Source organism: Amphibalanus amphitrite, unplaced genomic scaffold (assembly GCF_019059575.1).
Source record: "Amphibalanus amphitrite isolate SeventyFive unplaced genomic scaffold, NRLGWU_Aamphi_draft 000065F_arrow, whole genome shotgun sequence".
Lineage (NCBI taxonomy): Eukaryota > Metazoa > Arthropoda > Thecostraca > Balanomorpha > Balanidae > Amphibalanus > Amphibalanus amphitrite.
This window is the reverse complement of record NW_024881561.1, coordinates 731,763-756,939: the sequence shown is the minus strand read 5'-3', so window position 1 is coordinate 756,939 and position 25,177 is coordinate 731,763. Positions and strand designations below refer to the sequence as shown.

Sequence of the window (25,177 nt, the reverse complement as noted above, 5' to 3'; positions counted from 1 at the left end):
CAGAAATTTCAGAGTCTGGGTACCCACCTTCCTGTCAAGTTGATACTTGACACACCATCCTGCTATCTGAGGCGGCCCAGGAACCAGCTCAGGCAATTACAATGAAAGTCAACAGTCGTGCGGGAATTACACCACTCCCCATTAAAATCTGATATCAAGTAATTAGTTAATGACGATAATCCCGCCACCACAAATCTTATGAAACACATCAACATTGACCTTTGATATTCCGAAAAGAAATACCCATAATGATTTAAAGCGAACGTGTTCTTACGCAGCTGTGAAATAAGCTGCGCATACGAAAAACACCAGCTAGACCAATTGATGGCGAATAAACCTGTTGATGAAGAAATACTTGTCTCCCATTGGTCTGTGAACACAATCTGCAGGAAACGCAGCTTAAACTACAGTAAAATTTTGCAGGAAATTCTGTAGAAAGTAAGAAAAATGCAATTTAAACATATTTAGCCAATGAGTCTGGCCAATCTGTTGATATATTCCGATAGATATTGAGCACGATCAGTCATTTTGAAAGAATTACGGTCCGACTCTCTTTATTTTTAAAGCAATGACGCATAATATGATTATTGAAAAATTGACAAATATATTTTCTTGGAGGGAAAAGTGGGACTAGCGTTAAGTTAAAAATCAAAATTAATACACTGATCGAGACCTCGCTTTCAAAAGTATATATCAGTGCATTTTCGCATCGAATCTCTCTCAATCATGAACAAACTTGGGCAAAAACAGCAAGATTGCCTGTTTTGTCAATTCACACATTTTCATATTTGGGGGCAATTTTAAAGTTGATGGCCAATGTTTTCAAAGTCAACATTTCCACAGGAAAAAATACAGCTATTTTTCTTCCAAATTCATTCATTTGTAGAGTCCGACTCTCTCTTGTTTTCTCGCAGTTTCCGTTGTGATTTGAGAGAAACGATCATGTGTATCATAAGCGTTTGGCTCACTTCAAGACGGCAGAATTCGCACTTGCATTTTCTGCCGTGTGGAAGACCAGAGGGAGTCAACTAATTTATGACAGAATGTGCTTAAAAAATGACTGGTGAATAATATCTTTTGTCAGTGCCTGACAAATATTTATATTTTAAAGCACGCTCTTCAGCTGTCAAGTGAGCTCCAAATGGCCTAAATTGTCAGCTGTTTATCATCCTAGGTCAGCTCAAGGTCACAGACGTCAGCTGAAGAAAGTGGTGACCATTGGCCCTGTGTTGAGCGGACAAACCGGTGTTACCTAGTATTCTATGTACCGTGGCTCAGCTGTTACAGTGCCGGCCGGCTGAGCCCACCTCGGCTCGTTACATTACCGGTTACTTGAAAGGTCGACGTGAGCTCGGCGGGGTACACGCCAAACGACTGTCGTTAAGTAGAGTACTCTTACAATACAACAGTCGTTCCTCCCACACAGCCGCCCCCGTCCGCCTCCGGTCGGTCGCTTCCTGTACGGCGTAGAAAGGATTCTTCCGTCGCGTACTGCCGCCTCGCTCCGCTGGCGACCGCTGCTCCTGTCAGGATGTCCCTCTGTCCTCTGGCCTCTGCCCTCCAGCGCTGCACCCGAGTTCGCCGCTGGGGCCGCCCCATTGCGCCCCGGCTGCCGCTATGCACCGGTCGCCGTCAGGATGTCCCTCTTTCTCCCTTTTCCTCCATCCCCTGTCCTGCTTGGCTCTCTGCAGCCGCACCGAGTTGGCCGCTGGGGACGGCCGGCTGACCCCGCTGCGCGCTGACCCCACATTAGCTGATTAGGTGGCGAGTGATGACCGGCCAGCGGACCAACAATGGACCGCCCGCGGGTGGCAGTCAGGTGAATGTGGCCCGGTGACTGCGCTGGAGACAGAGAGGGGCGGCCGGGATCGGTGTATTGGTGCTCGTTTGAGGTGGCTACCTGTAGACATATGAATTGATAATGTGCTCGGCTCTGTTCTGGATGTTGTTCGAGTGTTGATCAAAGCCGAGAACAGAGCCGATATGCAGATGAACAGCCCAGTTGCGAACAGAGTCGCCACTGGGGCAGCTCTTCACCATGTTTATCCACTTATCCGGACGAGTGCGTGACTAACTAATCAATCCTGTCAGCCGAAATGTGTGCCAGGCATTGTCGCCTGCCATGTGTAATGTTACATTGCACCACGTTTTTACATCTTGTGTGACCTGTTCTGACCTGACCTGACCTGACCTCTGCCGCGTCCCGCAGAGTGCTCTGGCTGTCAGCAGGACCTGACCGAATCCCAGGCGCTGATCGCGCTCGACAAACCGTGGCACATATGGTGCTTCAAGTGTACCACGTGCCAGGCGCTGCTGCACGGGGAGTACATGACCAGGTGAGTCCTCACAGCCGGGCGATGATATGTAATCTGCATGGCTCCTGGCCTGCTACATAATGGGAGTGATGGCAGTCTCGGTCGGTAGCCCAGGGGATGCTCAGCCGGACCGGGGTCAGACGGCAGAGGAGAGCTGGATTAGACTGGCAGGCCGCAGTGGCCAGCTGAGGGCGTTTGTGGTGAGATTTACAACACTTGAATGTGGTTTTACGGGTGTATTAGTGGTAATCTGACGGTGCGCCGCTCCCGATACTAGCGGAGTACGTTTGAGAGATACTACGCTGGGAATTACTATCAACGTGGTCACATGATCGGCATTCAAGCACAACACAAGCGGAAGGGTCGTGGAACACCCGACTGCCTCCCTACCCCTGTATTTTCCTTTCCTTCTCACATCTTCGTAGAGTCGCTATCACGCCGTTTGTAGTGCGTCTCTATTGCACGAGTCCGGCAGAGCCGCGCGTTGTTTGACGAGACTCCCGCTGAGAGACGGGAGCCGCCGGGCAGACGGGCTGCTCCCACGCTCCGGCAGAAGGGACGATGGGCGGTATGCTGCAGTCGTCAGCTGTCCTGTAGCCGTGCAGAGTGGGTCGTCGGCTCACTCGGCTGCCACATCAGCACAGCGTGCGGCCAGACACATAGCCCAATATGACCTCACGAAACCTTCATATGGTACAGACCGCTCCCATGAGCGGTGGAACGTACAGGGAGACTTAATAAGGGCACTTCACGGGAGCATTATGTCGTGAATTTCGAGAAGTTCCTGCCAAGCTGTCGACTGCTGGCAGTCGACACTTATTACCTTTTTGGAGGGGTAATAATAGCAATAAGGAAGACGCCGGCCGTGACATTTGAAATGTTTCCAGCTTCTGCGCATTTCCAGACTATGCGGGCGTCCTTTCGTCGCCCGGTGTCCTTTGATAGTGCGGGTTTCACTCTGACTGAGTCCGTATTTGGCTACAGCCGATGTTTTATCTCTTTCAAGATCTGTTTCGTGCCAAAGTCTAGCTGCCCAGCTGAAGATAGCTTCACGTATGCTTGTTTGATGATCGGGGTTCAGTGGCATGTCAACAATTTAGAGACGGCCGTTTTAGCCTATTTCACATTGGTCTCGTCTGTTTATGACGATTTGCGAACTACTGATGGCAGCTGGCAATCTCCCGCCGATGAGCGGCTCATCCCTCTTTGGTGCGGTGTTCATGCTGTCCCTCCTGCTCACCCAACTTATCCCTCGCCCATTTCTGCCACATTTACCCCCATTACCACCGCTCACGTGTTCCGGCTGTGCTCCGGTCCGCTCCCGTGTTCCGGCTGTGCTCCGGTCCGCTCCCGTGTTGTTCCGGCTGTGCTCTGGTCCGCTCCCGTGTGCCGGTTGTGCTGTGGTCCGCTCCCGTGTTCCGGCTGTGCTCTGGTCAGGTAACTTGTTCCGGCTGTGCTCCGGTCAGCTCACGTGTTCCGGCTGTGCTCTGGTCCGCTCACGTGTTCCGGCTGTGCTGTGGTCCGCTCCCGTGTTCCGTCTGTGCTCCGGTCAGCTCACGTGTTCCGGCTGTGCTCGCTCTGGGGATCGCCCGGTCCCGCACGGGCTGTATATGTAGCCGGTACCTGCCGCCTACCGGGCAGGATCAATGTTCGGGGCTCGGTGGTGGCGGCTGGCCGCGGCGGTTCGTTTCACGGCCCCGCCACACACCGCGGTGGCGCATCCTTTATTCAGAGACACCCTGCCTCCACAGTCCGGTACGGTTACCGAGCACTCTGTGTGTGTGGAGGGAGGGGGAGGGGTCGGATTAGGACCCGAGACTGCCAGACCGCGAGCGAAGCGGCCAAGTGGGTGTCGTCATGTCTCTCACTTTGTGTCGGGCTGCGAGTGCGAAGGACAAATATAGCGGTCCGAATGCCCTAGAAGATGTCAATGATAGATGAATATCAATACATATATGACGAGTAGGTATGCCCATATTTGACTATATGTGCCATGTGGTCGACTACTGCAGCCTCGGAGTTCAGAGTATTCAGAGTTTACTCAGGCTCTATGATGACGTCATGCGAATAGCTCACATAGTGGTAATTGAATTCATGGTGCGGTGCAGCATAATGCATGACGTAATGCCGTATAATGTATCCGTTCCGTGGCTGGTGTAAAGATCCAGTGTTTGTTACCGTAACTAGGCTACCCATTATCGCGTGATACGATAATTGATTGGTGTCTGATGTAACCTGATGTAACCTGTCAGTATGCTGTTAGCGGCGGCACGAGGGAGCTGCTGTCACCTGAATCAGTGGACGATCACTTGTGCCATCTGTCACATCAGAGGGCCGCACTGTCACTTGTCTCAGGAGAGGATCACTGGTGTCACCTGTCGTGGCAGAGGACTGAACTGTCAACTGCCTCAGTGGAGGATCAGTGGTGATACTCGTCACGGCAGAGGGACGTCCTGTTACCTGTCTCACTTGAATTCGCTGGCTCAACTGTCACGGTTGAGAGATGGTGTCTTTAGTTGCCACGATGGAAAGCAAACACTGCACCTGTCTGGTACGGTAAAGATGCAATGGAGTCATCAACTACGTAGAATGCACAGGGCTGTGACCGGCCCCCGATGCGTGCTGTCTGTCCGTACCGCATCACGGACTCGTCACGAACTTCTCGTCACGAGTCACGGACGGCTGTCACGTCACGCCGCGCCGCGCCGTGCGAGGCATGTCACGCAGCGGGTAACGGCGCTTTGCTGCAGGTATTCCCTTACTGAGGTAGCTTTTCCGATAGTCTCTGGTTTCTTACGGTTTGGCCGACGTACTGCCACGATGGGTTTCTTGCTTTCATGGCTGACCTCATCTCATCTGTTTTCATGGTGTCGTAAACTGGAGATAAGCTGAGGGAAATAGATTCATTAGCAGTCATTCTACCTCAGTCCGGCCGAGAAGAACCCATCAGCTCGCGTGCTATGTTTGGCTGGCGTGACTGGTGGTGGTTGATTCTCTCTCGAGGTGGTGAGTTCTGTGGCGGCCTGGCTCGTTTGGTCGGCCGCCGGGTCCGCCGGCGGTGGACTCCGGCTCCCGTACCGGAGCTCGGCGAGGGACCGGTCGTCCGTGACCTGGTCCGGCAACTACTCCGAGATTCGCGCACTCAATCATACTCACAGTCGCCGGGACAGGCTGTCAGTCACCCCGGAGAGGATCGAGTAGCGCGTCAGTCCTCCCGCTGCTGGCTGGTGGTTTCCCTACTTCAGTAAACCCTTCGCTCATCATTCGTTCCTAAGTGCGGAGTCCCTGCACACATCTGTCTGGAATTTGTCATCCTTCCGCCGGTCCGTCTAACCGTCCGTTATTATTGACCCGTCTCTCGGTCCGTGTATCTGTTCGTCAGTCAGCCGGTAGCCCGTCACGCCGTGTCAGCCGGCCGACCCCTGTGGTCGGCGCGGGCCGCGGGCCTCCCCACTGTGCGGGCCGGTGTAACGGTGTGGCAGCACGGCTGACCCGGCGAGCGGCCTTGTGGCAGCCACCCGGCCGCCGCCGCCACCAGGACTGTTTGACGACCATCCATCAGCTGAGAGCGGGACAGCCGGTCTGCCCACCGCATCCCGCCCCCTCCGCGCAGTGGGGCGGGGTGAGACCGGATCACGCCGTCTGAGAATGACCGACCAGGAACAGCCAACGCCGACTTGTCAGCATTAATCGTGGGAAGTTGTATTAATGGATCCACGGGATCCTCGGCAGATGCATAATAACGTCTGGAGTGGAAACTGTTAAATGTTGCTATGGAAGATCTGGGTTTGAACTTTGAACCTCTTCGTGAGATTCATTGATTTAGAGATACAAGGTTTTGACATGGGATCTGTTATCTACCTGGATCTATGTACTGTTTTCTTTTCATGACGTCGTGAACATCAGGAGATCCATATCTAGTTTGGAGATTCACGGACTCGTCCAGTCTCGTTAGTTGTAGTTGTACCAATCTGGCGTGTTGTACCTCCCCCCCTCCCCCTCCGTCGCTGGTTGGTCGTTGACGCCGTCTCCGTCTCCCGTCGACCGGATGTGTGCCGCCGCCGTCAGCTGGCGGTCGACACGCGCTCATGGCGGCCCCAGTGCGGCACACGCCGGCCCGCCAGACGGAGGGCTTGTTAGGCACGTCCTGTCGGCTGCTGCCGCCCCGGCCCCCGGCCTCGCTAACCGGCGCCGCCAGAACGACTGACTGGATTCCATGTCTAGACACGTTGTTTATGTGGGCCTGAATTTGCGTGGTAGTGCTGTTGGTTTGATGCACTTCGTGCTCCTGCGCCTCGGGGAGTTCAAGAATAAATTTACAGGCATTCATTTGAGTCGGTACGTTGGGTGATGCTTGCACTTCCTCCATTGCTAGTCTCGTTTAATCTGTGTTAATTGCCCCTCTGGTCGGCTGAGCTGCGTCATACGTGTCATGTTGACAGTGCTGGCAGTGGGACCTGGGAGCCCGCGCAGCAGCGGCCAAACTGAGACCGGGGCCCTCCTCACGGCCCCCTCACGGCGTCACGGAGCTGGCCGGCTGTCCCATCGCTCATACCTGAGTGGCGCCGAGCGGCTGGAGGACGCCAGATGGCTGCGTCACGTGCCTTCTGACTCCGTCCAAACGGCCCTTTTAAACCGACTGTGTCTGGCTGGGTGACAGGTGACAGACTCTGGACAGACCCCCATGGTAGAGATCGACCGGTGAGCGGTGACCGGGCGGCGCGGAGGTATATGTTGCCACTGGTGCAGTACATTGATTCGATCAGTTGCCGTGCAGAATTCACAGCTGGGATGTGGGCCGCTCCCGGGCGGCTGGCACCGGCGCTCTCCGCAACAGCGACCATTGATCGGTCCGTTGTTAAATATACACTGGTGGGCGGACGCCGGCGGGCGGTCCCTGGTGTGGTCTGTCGCCGGGCCAGTCTGGACCGGAGCGGATGACGTGTTAATGGCACCCTCTGATGGGTCTCTGATCGTGGGACTGACCCTGCCAGCTCCCACGGCGCGATATATGCATTAGCACGGACCAGGTCGGTGCAGATCGGGGCCGAGCCGGCGCGGGACGGTTACGGACAGCGAGCCGCTGCGGGCCGCGCGATGTCGCGCCGCCGGACGCCGCTGTCGTGTCAGCGGGGGTGACGGGATAGCCCGCTCTCTCCGGTCCGTATGGAGCCGATCTGAGCTGGTATTGGCGGCGCGGCGCGGCGATCTGGCGTGCCGAGGACGTGGCTGGTCGCTGCCTTGACCGGGCTGCTGCCGCGTGACGGCGCATTATGATCGGCAGAGGCGTCCGTCCGCGGAGGGACGGCGCGGCGGCGGCTGTCGGGGGGGGGGGGGGGGGCGCCGTGAGTCACCGGCGGGCGCGGCTGACCTTTGGTACCTGCCCGCCGGCCGTCTCTCCCCTCCCCAGCCGCCCGGCCAGGCCAGGCCCCTCCGTCACGACCGGGCCGCTCCTCGGTCAGACACGATCCGGCTGACCGCGGCGGGACGAGATGGAATGTTGTGCTGATCGGGAGTGGTCTGAGCCGAGGCGCAAATGTGAGGAGCACGGGCTGGGGTGGGCGCCTGGGTATCAGCCTTGGTACGGACTGACCGTGCTCGCTTCAAAGATGGTCAGGTAAACGTCATGGGTAAATATCGTAAAAGAGATGCGAAGAATGGGAGGGTGATATCAGATGATATTTCCCAAGAATCGAAAGGTATATCGGGAGTCGAAACCTTTGGCTCGATTTACCCTGTTCTATCGGTGTTCTATCTGCCGCTGAGTGAAGTGGGTACTCGACGATTGCCGTCAGTCGACTGTTATCAGCGCTGGTGTGTAGTATACTGTCGTCTTTCGATACCCGTCCGTTAGCAGGGAAGCAGCCTGTGTCTCTGACGTCATACCAAAGGTTTAGGCCCGTCCAACGCGAGGGTCCGATAGATTCTTGATCCATCCGTATGCCAGGAATCCGACTTGGATATCGTAGATTCGTCTGGATGTATTGCAAATCTACACGTCAGGGATTTGAAGTAACTTAGTGTCCCGCTGATTATCTGGGTGCTGCGGTTTTAGTGGCTGTGTGTCAGCGATCTGGAAGTGTCCCAGTGGCCGTGTGTCAGCGATCTGAAGTGTCTCTGGACCGACTGTGTTTGTAGTGGCCGGCTGCGAGTGTCGCCCCTCGCGGGGCCCTCGGTGGCGCCGCAGCGCCGGCCGTATTTATTCCGAGTCTGCCGGCCGGTGGACGGCGGCGCGGTGTCCGGCTATTTGCGGGGGCGGCGGCCGGTGATGTCACCGTCTCTGGAGGCGCGCCGCCGCGTCACCACGGCCGCTCCAGCGCCGCGCGGCATCCCGGCCGGGATTTACAATCCGCCCGCCATCGCCGGCGCTGCAACCGAGTGGCAGCCGACAGGAGCACTGCGCCGCCGCCCGGGCCGGCCGGTCCCGACAGCTGGACGAATCTCCGGGCTAACCGGCTGTCGGCCCGACACAGACTTCTGTCGGCCCGACACTCTACTGTTTGCCGGCGCACAGCTGTCCTATCGGCCCGATACTCTACTGTCGGCCGGCGGAACAGCTGAGCGGTCGGCGTATTTGCACCCTCCGCGTGTTCAAGAATAGACAGCAGGAGGAAGACAGCGGATGCGTCTCGGCTGCGATTCTGTCCCCGTGTTGACGGCGGCTGAGTGGCAGAGACGCGGAGTGGAAGCGGCCGGCCGGCGGGCGGGTCTTCTGTTGACGTTGGCAGTTTTCCGGGGGGAGGGGGGTCTGATGGACGCGCCATGCTGACGAATCGTCGGTGGAGGGGGGGGGGGGTGGAGAATCCGCTATCCACCACAGGAGCACGCGGGTCCCGGCTCGTGACAAACTCCGAGCAGCGTGATAAACTCGGCTTCGACTGATTGTGAAAAGCGATTCCTCTTTTTTAGAATTATCGCTGCAGATAATTTCGATGCGGCCTTACACATCAATTGAGGGCCTTTCAGTGCACGCGATACGAGTAGAGCGGTTAATTGACCAGCGTACTTGACTCGCATAAGTGCCTGACTGGCATATTTACCGACGCGTTTCCGCGCTGTCTGTCTCGTGATTTTATCAAATGGGACATTCCCCCGACCATCTGTTGTTCAGCAACTCTCTGCCCGTAATACATTGTCAGGCTGCAGTCTTTTCATGGAATATTTTGGGAGGAGGTAAATGGGCTGTGAAGGCCGTCAGTTGCAATGGTTGACATGCTCGTGTGTCTCTGCAATATGTTGTGATGGTTCGCAATGTTTCAGTGGTGTGGCGATAATTTGGTCAACATGGACTGAGGCGTTGCTTCGATAGTATCGCATCGGTCGCACTTTCATGGTTGAAGACGCTGAATGAATAGATAAATACTATTCCTATCCGAATATGTCAGGATGGTAGCAATGTAACTATTCCTGAGCAGGAGAATGAAATCGTGCTTGCTTTTGTAAGCCCATGTCCTCCGCCGCAGTAACTGCCCGCAGTGACCACCCTGGCCCGTTCGTGTTTCCCAGAGACGGCAAGCCGTTCTGCGAGAAGCACTACCAGGCAGAGTATGGGGTCAAGTGTGCCTACTGCCAGCGCTACATCAGCGGCAAGGTGCTGCAGGCCGGCGACAACCATCACTTCCACCCCACCTGCGCCAGGTGCACCAAGTGCGGCGACCCCTTCGGCGACGGCGAGGAGATGTACCTCCAAGGTGCGTGTATGGCGGCAGCCGGACAGCGGGCGCTCGGGAGGGGTGTTTAACTATAAGGGTAGTGTGACTATTGAGGCTGGAACGTGAGCAGTGAGTCGAAATGATGGTCGATGTGCGCGTTCGAAATAATATGACTTGAGTTAGGTCGGCTAGGGATAAAGCTAAGAGACGTGTGGTAAGCAGGGTTAGCTGGTGTATCCGAGGGGTTCAATAATGTCTGTTTCCCCTCACGAGTCCTGTGTGTCGGTGCGGGGTCCGTAGCGGCCCGTGTGTGCGGCTCCCTCTGCCTGTGTGTGACCCGGGTGTGACCCGCGGCAGGCGCGGCCATCTGGCACCCCCGCTGCGGGCCCGGCCCGACCGAGAACGGCGTCATCATCAACGGACAGCACGACGGGGACGAGAGCGCCGCCGACCGGAGCGCCGAGCTCGACCGGCTCTCCACCACCGCCAGCGAGACGCAGGTAACCATAGTAACCGGAGCGCGTAGCTGGACCGGCTGTCTACTACCGCCAGCGAGACGCAGGTAACCATAGCAACTGCCGACCGGAGCGCGGAGCTGGACCGGCTGTCCACCACTGCCAGCGTGACACAAGTAACTATGGCGACCGGCCAGCGAGACGCAGGTTATCAAGGCGACCATAATAGCTGATTTTGAGGCCCATTTAACTGTAGCCTGAAGCACAATATGAAAGCCTACTGCAAAATAAGTCGCAGTTTGCAATGACGCCCGGATTTGAAGGTAAGCGCACCCGAGCAAACCCCGTGCACCGCGGCAGTGGTAATGCGGGCGGTGTGCCCGCTAGGTGTAGACGACTACCGTTGTCGATGCCCTCTCGGCTGCGGTCCTGCCATATCTCGGTTTGAGGGACGTGACTTTTGGCCACTGGCATGTTGCATGCTGACCCTGTGATATATGCTTCACTGATCTGTTTGTTTTATTTTTGAATATTTTTGTTGTAAACCTATTTATTTTTATAGATTTCGTAATTTCAGCGCAGCATCATGGCAGCATCTTTGAGAGCCGCTTTGCCGTTGAGCTTTGCCCTGCGAACGTGTGCATTTTTCTCAGTTTGAATGCCCCGCCGGCGCTGTCTTGTGCAGTATGTTTTGTGCCCCGGAGTTTGCTGGCCTGCGTGTCTCCCTCTGCGCGGCGCTGCTCGGCCCGGCGCTGCCCGGCCCGGCCCGGTCCGCCGCGCTCCTAGCACGTTCCGCCCGCTGTGTTGCAGTTTTCGTTCCGTTCCCGGTCGCGCACACCGTCCGTGAGCGGCTCGTGCGGCATCGCCAGCCCGTATCGCAGCTTCTCCAGGGTAAGTACCGGCTCGGGCGCAGGCCTACTCAGGTCCTGATGGCTCGGCAGCCGGCGAGGACCCACATCATAGCCTTGGTTAATGAGACATGCCCCTCCTCGCACCGTGATATGGAGGTGTGGAAAACAGTACTGCAGACCTCTGATCTACGCAGAAGATATGGCCAGGTTTGCTGTTGACCCATGCCCATCCGTTGTTGTTGGTCGGATATGGTCTGGCCATGGTTCACGGTTTATGTCATTGTGTCTGTCATTGTGTATTGTCACAGACGTCTGTTGTTGAGATGTTGTGACGGTAGAGTACAGAGCGGTTTGTCACGTTACAACTCTGGATGACGATAAAGGTACCGTAACTCACCAGCTGTGGTACTCTGTAAACTCAATTCACCCTCGAGTCTCGTGATCAAGTAACCGTTTGATCACTTAAATATATGGTCCGCCAGACTGATGTCTAAGGGTTGATGTATATACGACTTTGTTTTTGTATACTCACCCAGTACTCCGTCTGACCTGACTGTACCCGTGCGTGCCCGAGTCTAGCCTGACTGCATCCTTCTGTACCGCCAGTACTCTGGGTACCGGTCAGCCAGTCCTGGCCTGCTGCTCCGCGAGTACCGCAGCAACATGACCACTCCGGTGGACGTGACGCGCATCTACACCCAGAGCTACCTGGCCGACGGGCCGACCATGGGCTACCTGCGCCGGCCCATCGAGCCGTACGACAAGCCGCCCAAGAGCCCGCACTTCCACCGGCCGCCCAGCGGTGAGCGCCGCAGAGGGCGGAGAGCGAGAGAGACGGACGGACTGAGATACAGACAGGTGTGGCTAGTCCTTAGATCGGTGTACGCTCTCCCGCAGTTATATCAGACATATCTGCTCTATCATCAGAGACAGTATCGTTCAGCACCCGGTAGCTACCACTCAGCATCTCTCCTCTCCGATTTCACCTCACTAAATGCTAGTGTCCTTGGCGTTACGGAAAGGCAGTAAGACTGCTCTTTCCGTTGGAAACCCTGCTCCTCCCCCACTCCACATCCCCCCCCGCACCAGTGACACGCAGCTCTCTGTCTGTCCGTCTGTCCGGGCCCGGTCCTGCCTCTGTTCCACGCCGCGTGACTGGCATATTGTGCTGCTCTGACGTCGTTAGCGCCGGCCGACCTTCACGCAGTTTATGCAGATGAGTCGTTTGATGTACCAAGTGGGCTTAACCTTGTGTCCGAGTGCCGTCGAAAAGCGCCGTCGGGCTGGGTCGTGAATGGTGTGGGTGTGGTGAAGGGAACACGGAAGTGGAACTGGCGTGCTCTTTTTTAGTTTGGCACTTGGCTTTTTGTTTGAAAAGGCTGGTGTAGAGCGGGACTGTATGATGTTCGGTCGACCCGACTCTGTGTCTGACTGACTGTCTGAATGTATCCTTGGTAGGTGCGGGCTCCTCGGGTCGCCGTATGGTCTTTGACTGGACCGGATTACCTGTCTGACCCTCTGTCTGTCTGTGTTCCTTTAGGTGCCGGCCCCTCCGGCCGTCGTATGGTGTTTCTGTGTCTGTGCCCTCTGTCTATCTGCGTCCCCCGGTAGGTGCCGGCTCGTCGGGCCGCCGGATGGTATTCGGCCGTCCGGGCTCTCGGTCCGGTATGCAGGCGCTCGTCAACCAGATGGAGTCGGAGACGCCTCGGCCACGCTCTCCCTATATGAACAACGAGGAGCCCATCGAGCTGAGCCACTACCCGGACGCCAAGAAGCCGTCGGCCAACGAGCAGGCCAAGATCGAGCGGGACGACTTCCCGGCGCCCTCCTACCCCTACACCGACCCCGGTTAGTAATGAGCACACCTACACCGGCGCTACACACCTACACAGGCGCTACACACCTACACCGGCGCTACACACCTACACCGGCGCTACACACCTACACCGGCGCTACACACCTACACCGGCGCTACACACCTACACCGGCGCCCTCCTACCCCTACACCGATCCCGGTGAGTTAACGAGTACCTCTACACCGACCACTACCCCTACCTTGCCCCTACACCAACCCCGGCGCCGTCCTACCCCTACACCGACCCTGGTCAGTAACGAGTGCACCTACGCCTACAACTACCCCTGCCATTACCCCTACACTGACCCCGGTCAGTATCGACCTACGCCTTATACCCGCACACCCGATAACGGTGACTAACGAGCACACCTACGTCCTACACCTATCCCTGCGTCGACCCTTACAGGTAGTAGCACTACGCCGACCCCCACACCGACCAGTCTGTCTTGCCCGTACACCCCAGTGCACACTGGCTCCGGTGAGTATTGAGTGCCGACTCCGACCAGCGCTGAGCAGCTTACACCGACCCCTATCTCCCAGTCTCCCAAGTTCCCTGGTCTCCAAATCTAGTTCACCACACACCATCAGCATTCGTGCTGATGGTGTGGCCGCCGTCCGCCCCTCCGTCCGTCCATCCCTCCGCCCCTCCGTCCGTTTCGTCTCTATTTCCGACCGCACTACGTACAACAATAAACACTCAGTGGGGGCGCCGGCGCCGGCACAGTTTGAATGGCCTGCCGGCGCCCGGTGACGTAATAACAGTCGAAGGCGCGTCCGGCCTGCGCTATGTGAGCATACAATCGGCGACACGGCGACTGAATATTTGCGCAAATATGCGTGTATATGACAGCAATCAACAGGGAACGGCGCGTGCTAATATGCGTGTGCGGTTTCGCAAGTGTGCGTGGCCCCGGGTGTACAGCTTGATGGCTGCCGTGTCACGTGTGAACAGTCAAGCTTGAGTAGATGATGAATGACAGCACGCCCGCCGCAGGTATCTAGGTCTGTTTGAAGTGTCGGCGGCAGTACCCGCTCGCTGACCTTGTGTCATCACTTGTGTTTCCAGAGCGGCGGCGGCGGCTGTCGGACAAGTCCAGTCTGCACGAGGCGGACCTGGACGAGCTGGACGCCGCCAACGAGGCCGACCAGCAGGTCGACCCCAAACTGAAGGTCAGTACCGGCCAGCAGTGGTCGTCCACAGCCGGTACCGTAGGGACGTGCGTTATCACACTGTCAGCTGTTAAAGGGTTCGACAGTACTGTCGGCAGGGTCGCCCTACTTCATGAGTAGCTCGACTCCCAGCTCCCAGTTCACTCGCCGCACTTAGTCCTTTACATTCCACGTTATAAGTGGGCGCTAAACCCCGGCTCAATCCGGCCTACCCAGAGTGGGGTCACCGCCCTCGTTTAACCAGCTGTGAGCGCTGCCGCTGGCGCTACGGACCCGGTTTAGCGCACCGCCCTGCTCGGTGGCCGGCGGTAAACCCAGAGAGGATCGGCTCTGGGTGCCGCCGGCCGGCCGTCGGCTCCTGTTCGGCAGTTCGCTGGGTCAGCGGGTGGATTACCCACGTCATGAGCCGACGGGCCGGTCCGCGGGTGGTAACCTCATCCCAGTGATCCCAGTGCTGGTAGGCATTATCCGCGCCCCTTTATTTTCATCTTACGGCTGCGCTATGTGGGTCACTGTGTGGCAGAGTCCCAGTTAGTCGTGATTGAAAGCAGAGTGTCGCAGTGTGTGACTTTTCGTTCTTTTTGTGGAGAGATGTTGGGAATATTGATGATAGAAATCAGGCCTTGATTTTCTTCGATTCTCCCTCCTTGTTAGGTACGTTTGTCATTTACGAGTCTCTTAGCGTATAATGTGTTTCGGTAGCTTAGTAACTTGGCTTGTATTATTTTATCCCGGCCAAAATGACAAAATGACAAAATGAGTTTTATGTTCTTCGACGCTTACTTGAACGACTCCACCCTCTGTCACTGTATCTGCCCCAAATGTCTGACCTGCGTTTCTCCCCTTCCCACCGGCAGCGGGAGGAGGCCGAGCTGAACAAGATCGCCAGCGGAATCGGCAAGGTGTTCCTGGAGCAGGTCCGCGAGCGTGAGAAACTGCAGCAGTGGAAGCGCGCCAACGTGGACCCTCGGAACGCGTCGCGCGCGCCCAACGCCGACCACGAGCTGCCCTACCGGATGCGCTACGAGTCGCCCATCTATGCATGTGAGTCGCCCGGGGCGGGGTGTCTGGAGGGCGGGGCTGTCCGGGGTGGGACGTATTGATTGCGCTAGTTGTGCAACTGAACGGACAGATGGTAGTATAAGTAAGATAAATGACTGGTGTGACCTTTCCCTTCCTCGGTATTGCTGAAGCCTTCCTGTTGGATGCCGGCGTATGGTAGTGCAGTGCAAGGTCTCTGACACTGTCCTGTCTTATGTGTACTGTCCTGTCCTACCCTGTCCTGTCCTCCCATGTCTGATCCACCCACCTCCTGCCCTATCCTGTCCTCTCCTACCATCAGGCCACCGCCGGCTCTGGCTGGTGTGGCGCCCCGGCCGGCCGGCCGACCGACCCACTGTGGTTCCAGTCACCCACTTCTGGAGCCGGCCCTGCCCCGACCCGCCGCCTCTGGCGCTGCTCTCCTCTCTCCGACAGACAGGTGCGACTCCTGGCCCGGTCCCGCCGCTCAGTCCTCGCCCGGGCCAACTCTGCACTGTCTATGTGTAATGTGGTACTTGATAACGTGTTCCTTTCACTGGACGGAACTCTCTTAAAGGTCATTTGTAAACTTGAACTGACAGCAATAGTCGTCAATTCAGATTAATGGAAACCTCTGGAGACTGCTAGTGCTGCCTTGCCGATAGTATCAGCCATAATGCGGTAGATTCGTGCCACTCTAAGCTCCGCTGCTGATGACGCCACACGTCGAACCTCTGACCCACGAGTGACCTTTGAGTTGTGCCTGTCCCGTGACCCGTGTGTGACCTCTGACCGGCCTCTGACCTGTGCCTGACCTGTGACCTCGCCCTGCGCAGCTCCGTCGCGGGACGCCGATCACGTTCGGCCCTGGGAGCTGGAGGAAGAGTTCGAACGGGGCGGACCGTACCGCTCATCACTGCCGGGCCGAGCCTACGGCGCAGTGCCAAACTACAGAAGTGAGTAGAACGGCGTAGTACCAAACTACAGAAGTGAGTTGGGGAGACCAGCTCTGGCTCTCACCCGGGCAAACCAAAGTAGTGGCTAGGGGAGGTGTCGATCGGGCGGTGATGAATTAATATAGTAATTACGGAAGGCAGTCAGGGAGGGCCAGGCCACGCAATGTCAGGGAAGTGTAGTGTGAATTAAGGGTAGGTTACGGGCAGTGCCCAACAACAGACGTTAGGCACGCCACGTTTGGGTAGTGTCTTACTGAACAGTGTTAAGTCCGATTTGGCCATGACAAGTTTTTCATGTGGAGCTGCTGCTTTGATTTTAAACCGATTTATTCGGAACGTGTCGAAAGGACAGTATTATTTTATTGCACATGAGTTCGCTAGGGAAACATTGAGACATCAAACTGTCTCGAAAAGGTAGCTCCAAAGTTCATCATAAATTTAAAAGGTAAGTTGAAAGTCAATTAATTGGGCCAGTCCTTTGTCGATTTATCGACAATACATTTTGACCCCGCCCTCTTGATTGTCTGGCTCAGGCGTTTATCTGTTCCGTCCGCCTATGTTCTATGCTTTGGGCCGCATTGCTGCAACGTTTCTTGTCTGCCTTCCAAGCCCTACATTATGGCTACGTTATGCGAACGCAGCGATTTGCTTCTCAGTTGCCATGCTAGTTGGTTTGTAAAGCGATATAGATGGTAATTGTTCGCATTATATTTGCTGGGCCATATTCATTGAGTTTACCCGTGGCTGTTGCTGTAAGCGCCGTGCTCTGTTCTGTTTACCCCTTGGCTGTGCTGTAAGCTCTGTGTCTGTTCAGTTGTCCCCGCTCGGTAAAGCTCAGTTCAGACCGCTGGCTGTCCACCCTGGGTCGCCCGGAGGCCGGTTCACGTGTACGGCGGCCGTGCCGTCCCTCCGTTACAGTCACGCGCTCGTCAATGTCGGCTCCGCGGCCCGGCTACGGGATGAAGTCCAGCACGCTGCCGTACGCGGGTACCCGCCCGGCTACCAGTGGCGGCTTCTATGTGAGTACCGCCGCCGCGCGCCGCGCCGCCCGGCCGGCGCCCCGTGTGACGCTCCTCCGTCTCCACAGCACCCGGCTCGGCGCAGCAGACGCCGCGCGCCGGCGGCCTGCAGACTCGCTCCCAGACGCTGCTGGGCCGGCCCGGCATCGGACTGGCCGGCGGTGTGAGTGACGACACGCCGCAGGGCGCCGTCTCTGTCACTGTCTGTCTACCTAGGGCTGGCTGACTGTTCAGTTGTCGGGCTCTGTAGGGATCAGGCCGGCTGGCTGCGTCCTCCAGGCCGGCTGTTTTGTTGGCTGGCTTTGTCCTGGCTGCTCGCTGTTCTTATTTTCGTTTTGTCGGACTTCCTCAAGTTCCTCACTCTTTCCTTTTTTATTCGTTTTCTTTTTGCCATGTAGTTTGTCTCGTCGCCTGCATTTTTGCTCCTTTCCGTATTGTTCATGGACGCTCCGCTTACCCACCTATCAGTGGTCGTTTATCGACAGGACGTGTCGGTACCCCCTGGCTCCCTGGGTGTGTTCCGATCGTTCGGGGATGGGGGACCAGCACAGATGGTGAAAGGCCTCTTGTGTGACTGTTAATCCGATCAGGCACAGACTTCTCTTCTATAGAGAAGTCTGGATCAGGGCATAACAGAAGGACTGGGACGATGACAGGTCGCGGCTGGGCGAATGCTTTGTTCTTGTGGTACGGGTCGTGCTGAATGGTGTGAAACAATGAGGTGTTGGGTCCTGTGCAAACGCCAGTACGACTTCAGCCGGTGGGATAGGGCGGGGATGGGCGGTACTGATTTCTTTTGGGACACCATTAGACCACATCAGAACGGCTGGCCGTGATGAGAATATAATCGGCTCAGTTTGACAGCTATGCTTCATTGTGACCCGTCGGTCAAAAGAAGACCAAATCGCTAGATAGACCTAATCGCTATTCTGGGGCCTCAAAGGGGAACTTGTTTTCTGAGATGCTAAGTATTCCGATACAGGCACCATTTCATCAATCGCTAGATATAATCGCTTCCTATCAATTTAGCTAGGATTAGAGCTAGACGAGGTCAAGTCTCCTCCATTTTCTGTTTCATCGATCAAACCTACTGCAGATTAAGTGCCGGCTATGTTCCTAAATCCCAAATTGATGGGTTCGGTGTGGTTTCCCAAATTGATGGATCCGGTAGCTTGGCGGCAACTCTCCACTCCCTTGTTGTGTTCACGGCGAGAATGCAGTAATTCGGTACGTATACGCCCTTCTTCCCACTCGCCTACTCCGTTCACGGGCTATCTGCTAGGCTCCGAACCGCCCGCGATAATTTATACTCGTTGGCTCGTCGGCTCCAGCCTGTCCCTGCTAATGGTCCCGGTGGTCTCTCGGTCGGCCGATGTTTGGTTGCTGGTCTCCGCTGGTCTCCCGCTGTTTCGCTCTGAGCTAGTGCCGGGGTAGTGCTGATCTGCGGGTGCTCGATGTTTTGGTCTGCTGCAGCGCGACAGCTGCGTAGCCTCCCGCCGCGCTGGTCTGATGTACCCTGCCCAGTAGTGCTCTATCGGTCTGCAATGTAAATATTCATTTAACTATTTTATGCATCATTGTTTTTATATCGTTTATTGTCTGTTCGTGTCTTGACTCCCTTCACGATTGATTTTTGCATAACGTTTGTTTCACAATTGTCCTTTTGTGAGTGCCCTAAGCCTGTGTGTTCTGCACTGAGCTACTCCCAACTTCCCCTGTGACAACTGCTGTGTGCACCGCAGGGTGACTTCTACGGCGGCGGTCTGGGGGAGAAGACTCACAGCACAGAGTTCTGCAGCGCCCGGTCAGACAGTGAGTACACACACAGCACAGCACAGCACAGCACAGCACAGACGGACGGGGGATCTGGGGGAGAAGACTCACAGCACAGAGTTCTGCAGCGCCCGGTCAGACAGTGAGTAGTAGTACACACAGCACAGCACAGCACAGCACAGCACAGACGGACGGGGGGTCTGGGGGAGAAGACTCACAGCAGAGTTCTGCAGCGCCCGGTCAGACAGTAAGTACACACACAGCACAGCACAGCACAGTACAGCACAGCACAGCACAGCACAGTACAGTACAGGACAGACAGACACAGACAGACGGACAGAGGGGGAGAAGACTCACAGCACAGAGTTCTGCAGCGCCCGGTCAGACAGTGAGTACATGTACAGACAGACAGACAGACGGACGGGGGGTCTGGGGGAGAAGACTCACAGCACAGAGTTCTGCAGCGCCCGATCAGACAGTGAGTACAGACACAGCACAGCACAGCACAGCACAGCACAGACGGACGGACGGACGGACGGACGGACGGACGAATGGACGGACCATTCGGTCCAACCTTGTTCGGATCAACGTTGGGTTGGACTGTTATGACGGGGAACGGCCGTGACTCGTACCCATTTGGGTGGCGGCGCTTTTTTATCCTGATAATGAGTTTCTGTTATCCTGATGCTCAGACACGTCCCCGAATTGCCTGTAATTAGGAGCCAGACATCCGTGACGTTTTCCAATTTATTGATAGACGCTGGTAAATGGCTCCCTATTATCAGTAGCTGGTGACCTGTGTTCGGAAATAATTGCCGTAAGTTTTTCCGACGGTGATCATATCTTCCAAACTCAGCAGTGTTGTTCGATTTGGAGGTTGTTATTAAGCTCCATGGTGCATCACTTTTAAAGAATTAGTCGGATGCTTTGTCTCACATGCGTTCTCATCTGCTTCAGAATATTTTAACTCTGACCCCATCTTCCTCCCTTCCTGTTTCCCTCGTTACCTTTGTCCTCTCAAATATCTGGGTGACTAGTCAGTCCCCTCTTTTCTCAGCATTGCAGTGACCCCAGTGACCCACTATGTAACCTCTCTCCCTCTCTCACTGTCAGCCTGACCCAGTACTTAATCCCTTCTCCTCTCCCCGTACCAAAGTAACCCAGTATCTGACCCCACTCTTCCTCCCCATCATCTCACCCCTCTTCCTTTCTCTCCAGTATGTGCTATCAAACCCCTCAGTTCCCGTCCCTAATCTGATGTCTGTCTCTCGCCAGTCTCGATCGGCTCTCTGACGGAGGCGGACCGTAACGCGCTGAACCAGGCCGAGTCGGTGTCCGTGCACACGCCTCGCTCGGGCCACCGTCTGCCCTACCAGTACCAGTTTGCCGGCGGCCCGATGCGCCGCTCGCTGCCCAACGTGTCGCAGACGGGGCCGCCGCTGGAGCCGGGCAAGGTGTACCCGCTGCACCTGCTGGTCACCACCAACTACCGGCTGCCGGCCGACGTCGATCGCGCCAACCTGGAGGTACGGGGGGGGGGGGTAACTAAACTACCGGCTGCCGGCCGACGCCGACCGCGCCAACCTGGAGGCACGTCTGTAATCAGGGTGGGGAGGTAACTAAACTACCGGCTGCCGGCCGACCGCGCCAACCTGGAGGTACAGTCACCAGCACTTGCTACTAATCACCTCGTTTTTGTTCAGTAGTTTGAAGACCGATCAACTGTCAGTCGCGCAAGATACGTCAAACGATCCGTTTGGTCCTCCGATTTTCGAATATCTAACTTGTTTTTGTATATTCGAAGCATTTTGGGATGGGGAGCCAAAAAACCTCTTTTCTGCCCTAAAGTGTGCCCCAAGAAGTCGTAGAACCTAGCCCCGCCTCTGATCCACAGACCACTAGTGCCATCTCTTGTCAGCCGAACAAGCCGCAGAAGTAAATAATGTCACGTGACCTTTGCACACGCTACAATTACTACGCAGCTGTAGTGGGGGAAGCGGGGCGGAGGCGTGGAGAGGGACGCGATCGGTCGGCTGGGGTCAGGTCGCCGAGGTCAGAGGTCATCCGCCGGAGGGTGTTTGAGCGGTTGGGCCGTGTGGGCTGGGGCGTGCGGAGTGGGGAGCGCCTGGACCTGTCTTGAAACAAGTCCTACAACGCTGTGACAGTCGAGAATATTGTGAGGAAAGAGAGAGAAATAGAGAGAGAGAGAGAGAGAGAGAGAGAGAGAGAGAGAGAGAGAGAGAGAGAGAGAGAGAGAGAGAGTGAAAGAGAGAGAAAGAGAGAGGAAGAGAGAGAGAGGGAGAGAGAGAAATAGAGAGAGAGAGAGAGGGAGAGCGAAGACAGAGAGAGAGAGCGAGAGAGAGCGAGAGCGATAGAGAGAGAGAGAGAGAGAGAGAGAAAAAAAAAACTGAAAAGGAAAACCAGAGAGGGTAAAATGAGAAAGAGGGCAATGGGTAAATCAGTGGGAGGGAGCGAGAGAGGAAATATTTAGTTGTGTCAGCTTGTTTCACATGTATGCAAATTTGCTTTCCATCATTACAGCTTCGGATTGGAAATTAAATCTTAGCATCCTTGTGATAAACCCACGTTGACCGGATGCAGTAGCGGCGGAATACCTTCAATTAAGGGGGGGGGGGGCACTGCCGACTTTTGGTCCTATTATTTCCATGCAACGCTCATTGGGCTAATGTTGAAATGCCAAAATCAAAGGGGGCACGGTGCCCCGGTGCCCTCCCCGTTCCGCCGCCTATGACGGGATGGGGACGCTTTTATGGTCGTCGTTGGGAGCTCGGCACTAATGGGGTCTGGGGATGATGTTGAAGGTTTCGCAAATGTTTCATAAAAGATGCTATTTTTTGCACAACCTATTAAACATTTTTTTTTACGTTTGCTATGAAAATGTTAGGCCCAGTTCCTTCAAGATCAGGTCCACGACTCCACAGCTTACAACAGGAGCTAGCTAACATAACAATTAACCCGCGCCGCCGTGTTGGTGGCATTAACTTTCCATCGAGTGCTGGGGGAGGGGGGCGTTTTACGCCCCTCCGTCTAACTCGGCTCCTGGGCCACGTAGCGACACGCGGTAAGCGACAATCGAAAGAGCGTCAAAAATAAGGAGGAAAACACTCGGTCATTTTAAGGTCAGGGCAAAGGTCAGGTCACCAGGGTTCATCAAAGGTCAAATTTTCTTGATTTCAACGATTTCGAACACCCGACGGCTAACTCGGGAACCAATAGAGCTACAGCGCCGCGGAAAAGCGCATTCGATAGCTCTTTTAACGTTTTTTTCGCCAGCATGTCCTCAAATGACCTCAGGGGCACACACAGGGGTCACAGGTGCAATTTTCCGATTCAGTGTGTCATGTTTACCTATGGACCGATGTTTGAGAGGGTGTAGAACGAAATTCGTCCAAAAGAGGCGCATTTCAATTTTCTCCCATTGACTTATACCTAATGGAGCAGTCGCAAACAAAACTGACCTGACCTTAGGTCACAGACATAAAAAACCGAGGTATCCATTTTATATATACCTACTGTTACCCTAAGCAAGCATGGAAAGTTTTAAAGTGATCGCTCAGTCGGTGTAGCTACAACGAGCTTTCGAATTTTCTTTTTCTGAGGTAAGGTCACTTGACGTTACCAGGGCCTCGTTTCATAAAGCGAGTCCGTAACTTACGCCGGTTTTTTGTCTTGTATTACAAGTGCATGTGAAGCGATAAATTTATTTCCCCTTCTCCCTTCTGTTCTTGCTTGCAAGATAAATAAATTCAACGATTCAAACTAACGTCATCGCTTCACATGCACTTGCAATAAAAGACCAAAAGCTACCGTAAGTTACGGACTCGCTTTATGAAACGAGGCCCTGGTGACCTGACCTTGAATGACGCTACGCGTCGCGTCGCCGTTTTTTTTAGATATTCGCGAAAAAAACCTGAGGGGGAAGGGCGTAAGAACGCCCCCCCCCCCCCAGCACGGCGCGGGTGGTCGACATAGCGACTCGGACTGAACAAATGCCTTCAACGTTTCAACGGTTGAATAAGGTGAGAGGATTGAGGTAGGCGTGTATCGGATTTTCTTCTGCTTGTCGGTAGTTTAGGTTGAGCGCGAGCTGTCCATAATCATTCAAGAGGGAAAATTCAGCTGCACATCGTTCGGGCCAAAGTAATACCAAACATTCTCAAATTTTGTAGTAAAGAGCCAGTAGTCTACGGATATATTCAAAAAACAATTAGAAAAAGAATAAGCGGACTGGTTTCGTCTATCAAAGACTTCTTCAGCGTTTTTCAAAAACGTATAAGAAGAAAACTAGCACAGTGACAATCGTTTGAAATAAAATTGGATTCAGTAAGAACTAAGAACTTCATTGTCCGAAAACCGCTGACAGTTGATAGCTCAATGACACTTAGAGCCGTGCATAAGGAGGCGTGAAAACACTCCTCATCTCGTTCTATTACGAGAGGACCATGTCATGGCGTGAGAAAGGTGTTCTCAATATAAATGACACTGTATGAGTGAATAAATATTCCGCGCCCTCTTGGGCTATTGGCGGACCCTACCACCTGATCGGGTGTTGCAGCCGTTTCGCCCTCCACCTGAGATCTCGGAAAGTTACCGACCGATTTTAAACATTCAAAGAGCGTTCGATAGCCCCACCAGGTAACTATCTTGTTACCAGGTTTCGTTGACCTAGGTGCAACCCATGACGTCACAAGTCAGGTCAGAGGTCGCATTTTTTCACCGATTTAGTCTAAGGAATGCGTTACAGTCAGTTAACACATCAAATAAAACGCATGTTATCGAAAAACATCGATGGAACGTTGGTTGTCTAATACATATGTTGCCTAAAGAGGTCATTGATGCCAGGTCAGTTCACAGAGGTCAGGTCACTAAGGGTCACAATATGAACCCAACTATGCTAGGGTCGTGTGATGCATGTTTTATGGCCAATTTTACATTTAAAATTCAATGGTGTGAGCTTGACGGCCATTGGGGCCAGTTTAGATTACATTCTGGTGGAGGTCAGGTCATGGTCAGGTCAAAGAAGGTCAAATTTCAAAGTTGATATTTTGCATAAAAGGGGTATCTATTCGATGCAGCTCATCACAGGAAATCCAATGGTGGCCTTTGGCTTGCTTTGTGTGTTCTGTGACGGCTAAAATTGAATTTGAAAATTTTACGTAATAAATTTTGAGATTTTTTTTTTGCCATAACTTTGCTAGAGATGGAGCTATCGAGTTTAAGTTTGGCATATCTAGAGCAGATAGTTTTATAACATATATTTCAGTTTTAGTTTTGAAAGTTGTTGGTATTTTCGGGGTGTTATACTTCTATAGTTTTGTTTTGATGGTCAAAATCAATTTTTGTTTGGAAATAAGAGTTAGCAGTTTGGTAGCGCTGTTTATTTTACAACTGTTTGATCTTGAATATTTTTCGTTATCTTCAAAACTGTAAGCGTGACAGCTCTTCCCGCTAAACCTTTTATTGGGTCGAAAATGACAGAACATGACATCCCTCTGACGTCATTTGTGACTAACCTTTCATAAGAGCTGTGGAAAAATTTGGTCACAAGGTGTAAAAATGATGCCCGGAGGGGTCTTGAAAGTTTGGTGGCGACATTTGCTATACTTTAGGAGATATCGACTGAAAAGGAGAGAGGGGGCCGTTTCGCGCCGCCCCCCCCCCCCCTCAACGGGGCTTTCAGTTGCTGCTCTCACAGAACTCTTGGTTATATTACAACGTAGTGGAATCGCAAGTGGCAATATAAGCTTCCTGCCAGCGCCGGACCAGAGTTTAAACATGCGGGCTGAATTTTAACATTTGATTTTTGAAGTTTTAAACCGTTGAGCTTTTTTGAAGTTGTATGGACTGTTCAGCTCCTTTTTTTGGTCCATCACAGCGGGCTTGTATGTCACTTGTAAACCAAAATCGAATTAAAAACTTTTTATTTGGTCTGGCTACCTCGCCAACTTCTTAACTGGATCGTTTAGTAGCTTTTGATTGGGCACTGCCCACGTTGTCTGTCTAGCAATTCGTGTCATAGACAGTGTCTATGACACGAGAAGAGGCTGCTGACATCGTTTGTCGAGGTTGGATAATACCAATCCACGTCCC

At 54.4% G+C, this 25,177-nt stretch overlaps 1 protein-coding gene across 8 annotated transcripts in view; it reads left to right on the top strand.

Annotated features, from left to right (window-relative positions):
• LOC122378819 (actin-binding LIM protein 2-like) overlaps positions 1-25,177 on the top strand; it is a 57,778-nt gene that overhangs the window by 30,366 nt on the left and 2,235 nt on the right. For 2 of the 8 annotated variants that reach the window (XM_043360340.1, XM_043360342.1), the window contains 12 exons: positions 2,210-2,336; positions 9,822-10,006; positions 10,325-10,467; positions 11,233-11,313; positions 11,880-12,075; positions 12,885-13,121; positions 14,195-14,298; positions 15,156-15,342; positions 16,155-16,274; positions 17,362-17,456; positions 19,036-19,105; positions 20,342-20,592. In XM_043360340.1, the coding sequence (XP_043216275.1) occupies positions 2,210-2,336; positions 9,822-10,006; positions 10,325-10,467; positions 11,233-11,313; positions 11,880-12,075; positions 12,885-13,121; positions 14,195-14,298; positions 15,156-15,342; positions 16,155-16,274; positions 17,362-17,456; positions 19,036-19,105; positions 20,342-20,592 (1,796 nt within the window). Of the gene's footprint in view, positions 1-2,209; positions 2,337-9,821; positions 10,007-10,324; positions 10,468-11,232; positions 11,314-11,879; positions 12,076-12,884; positions 13,122-14,194; positions 14,299-15,155; positions 15,343-16,154; positions 16,275-17,192; positions 17,457-19,035; positions 19,106-20,341; positions 20,593-25,177 lie in introns of all 8 variants that reach the window. The other 6 variants (XM_043360339.1, XM_043360341.1, XM_043360343.1 and 3 more) reach the window with 4 other exon arrangements.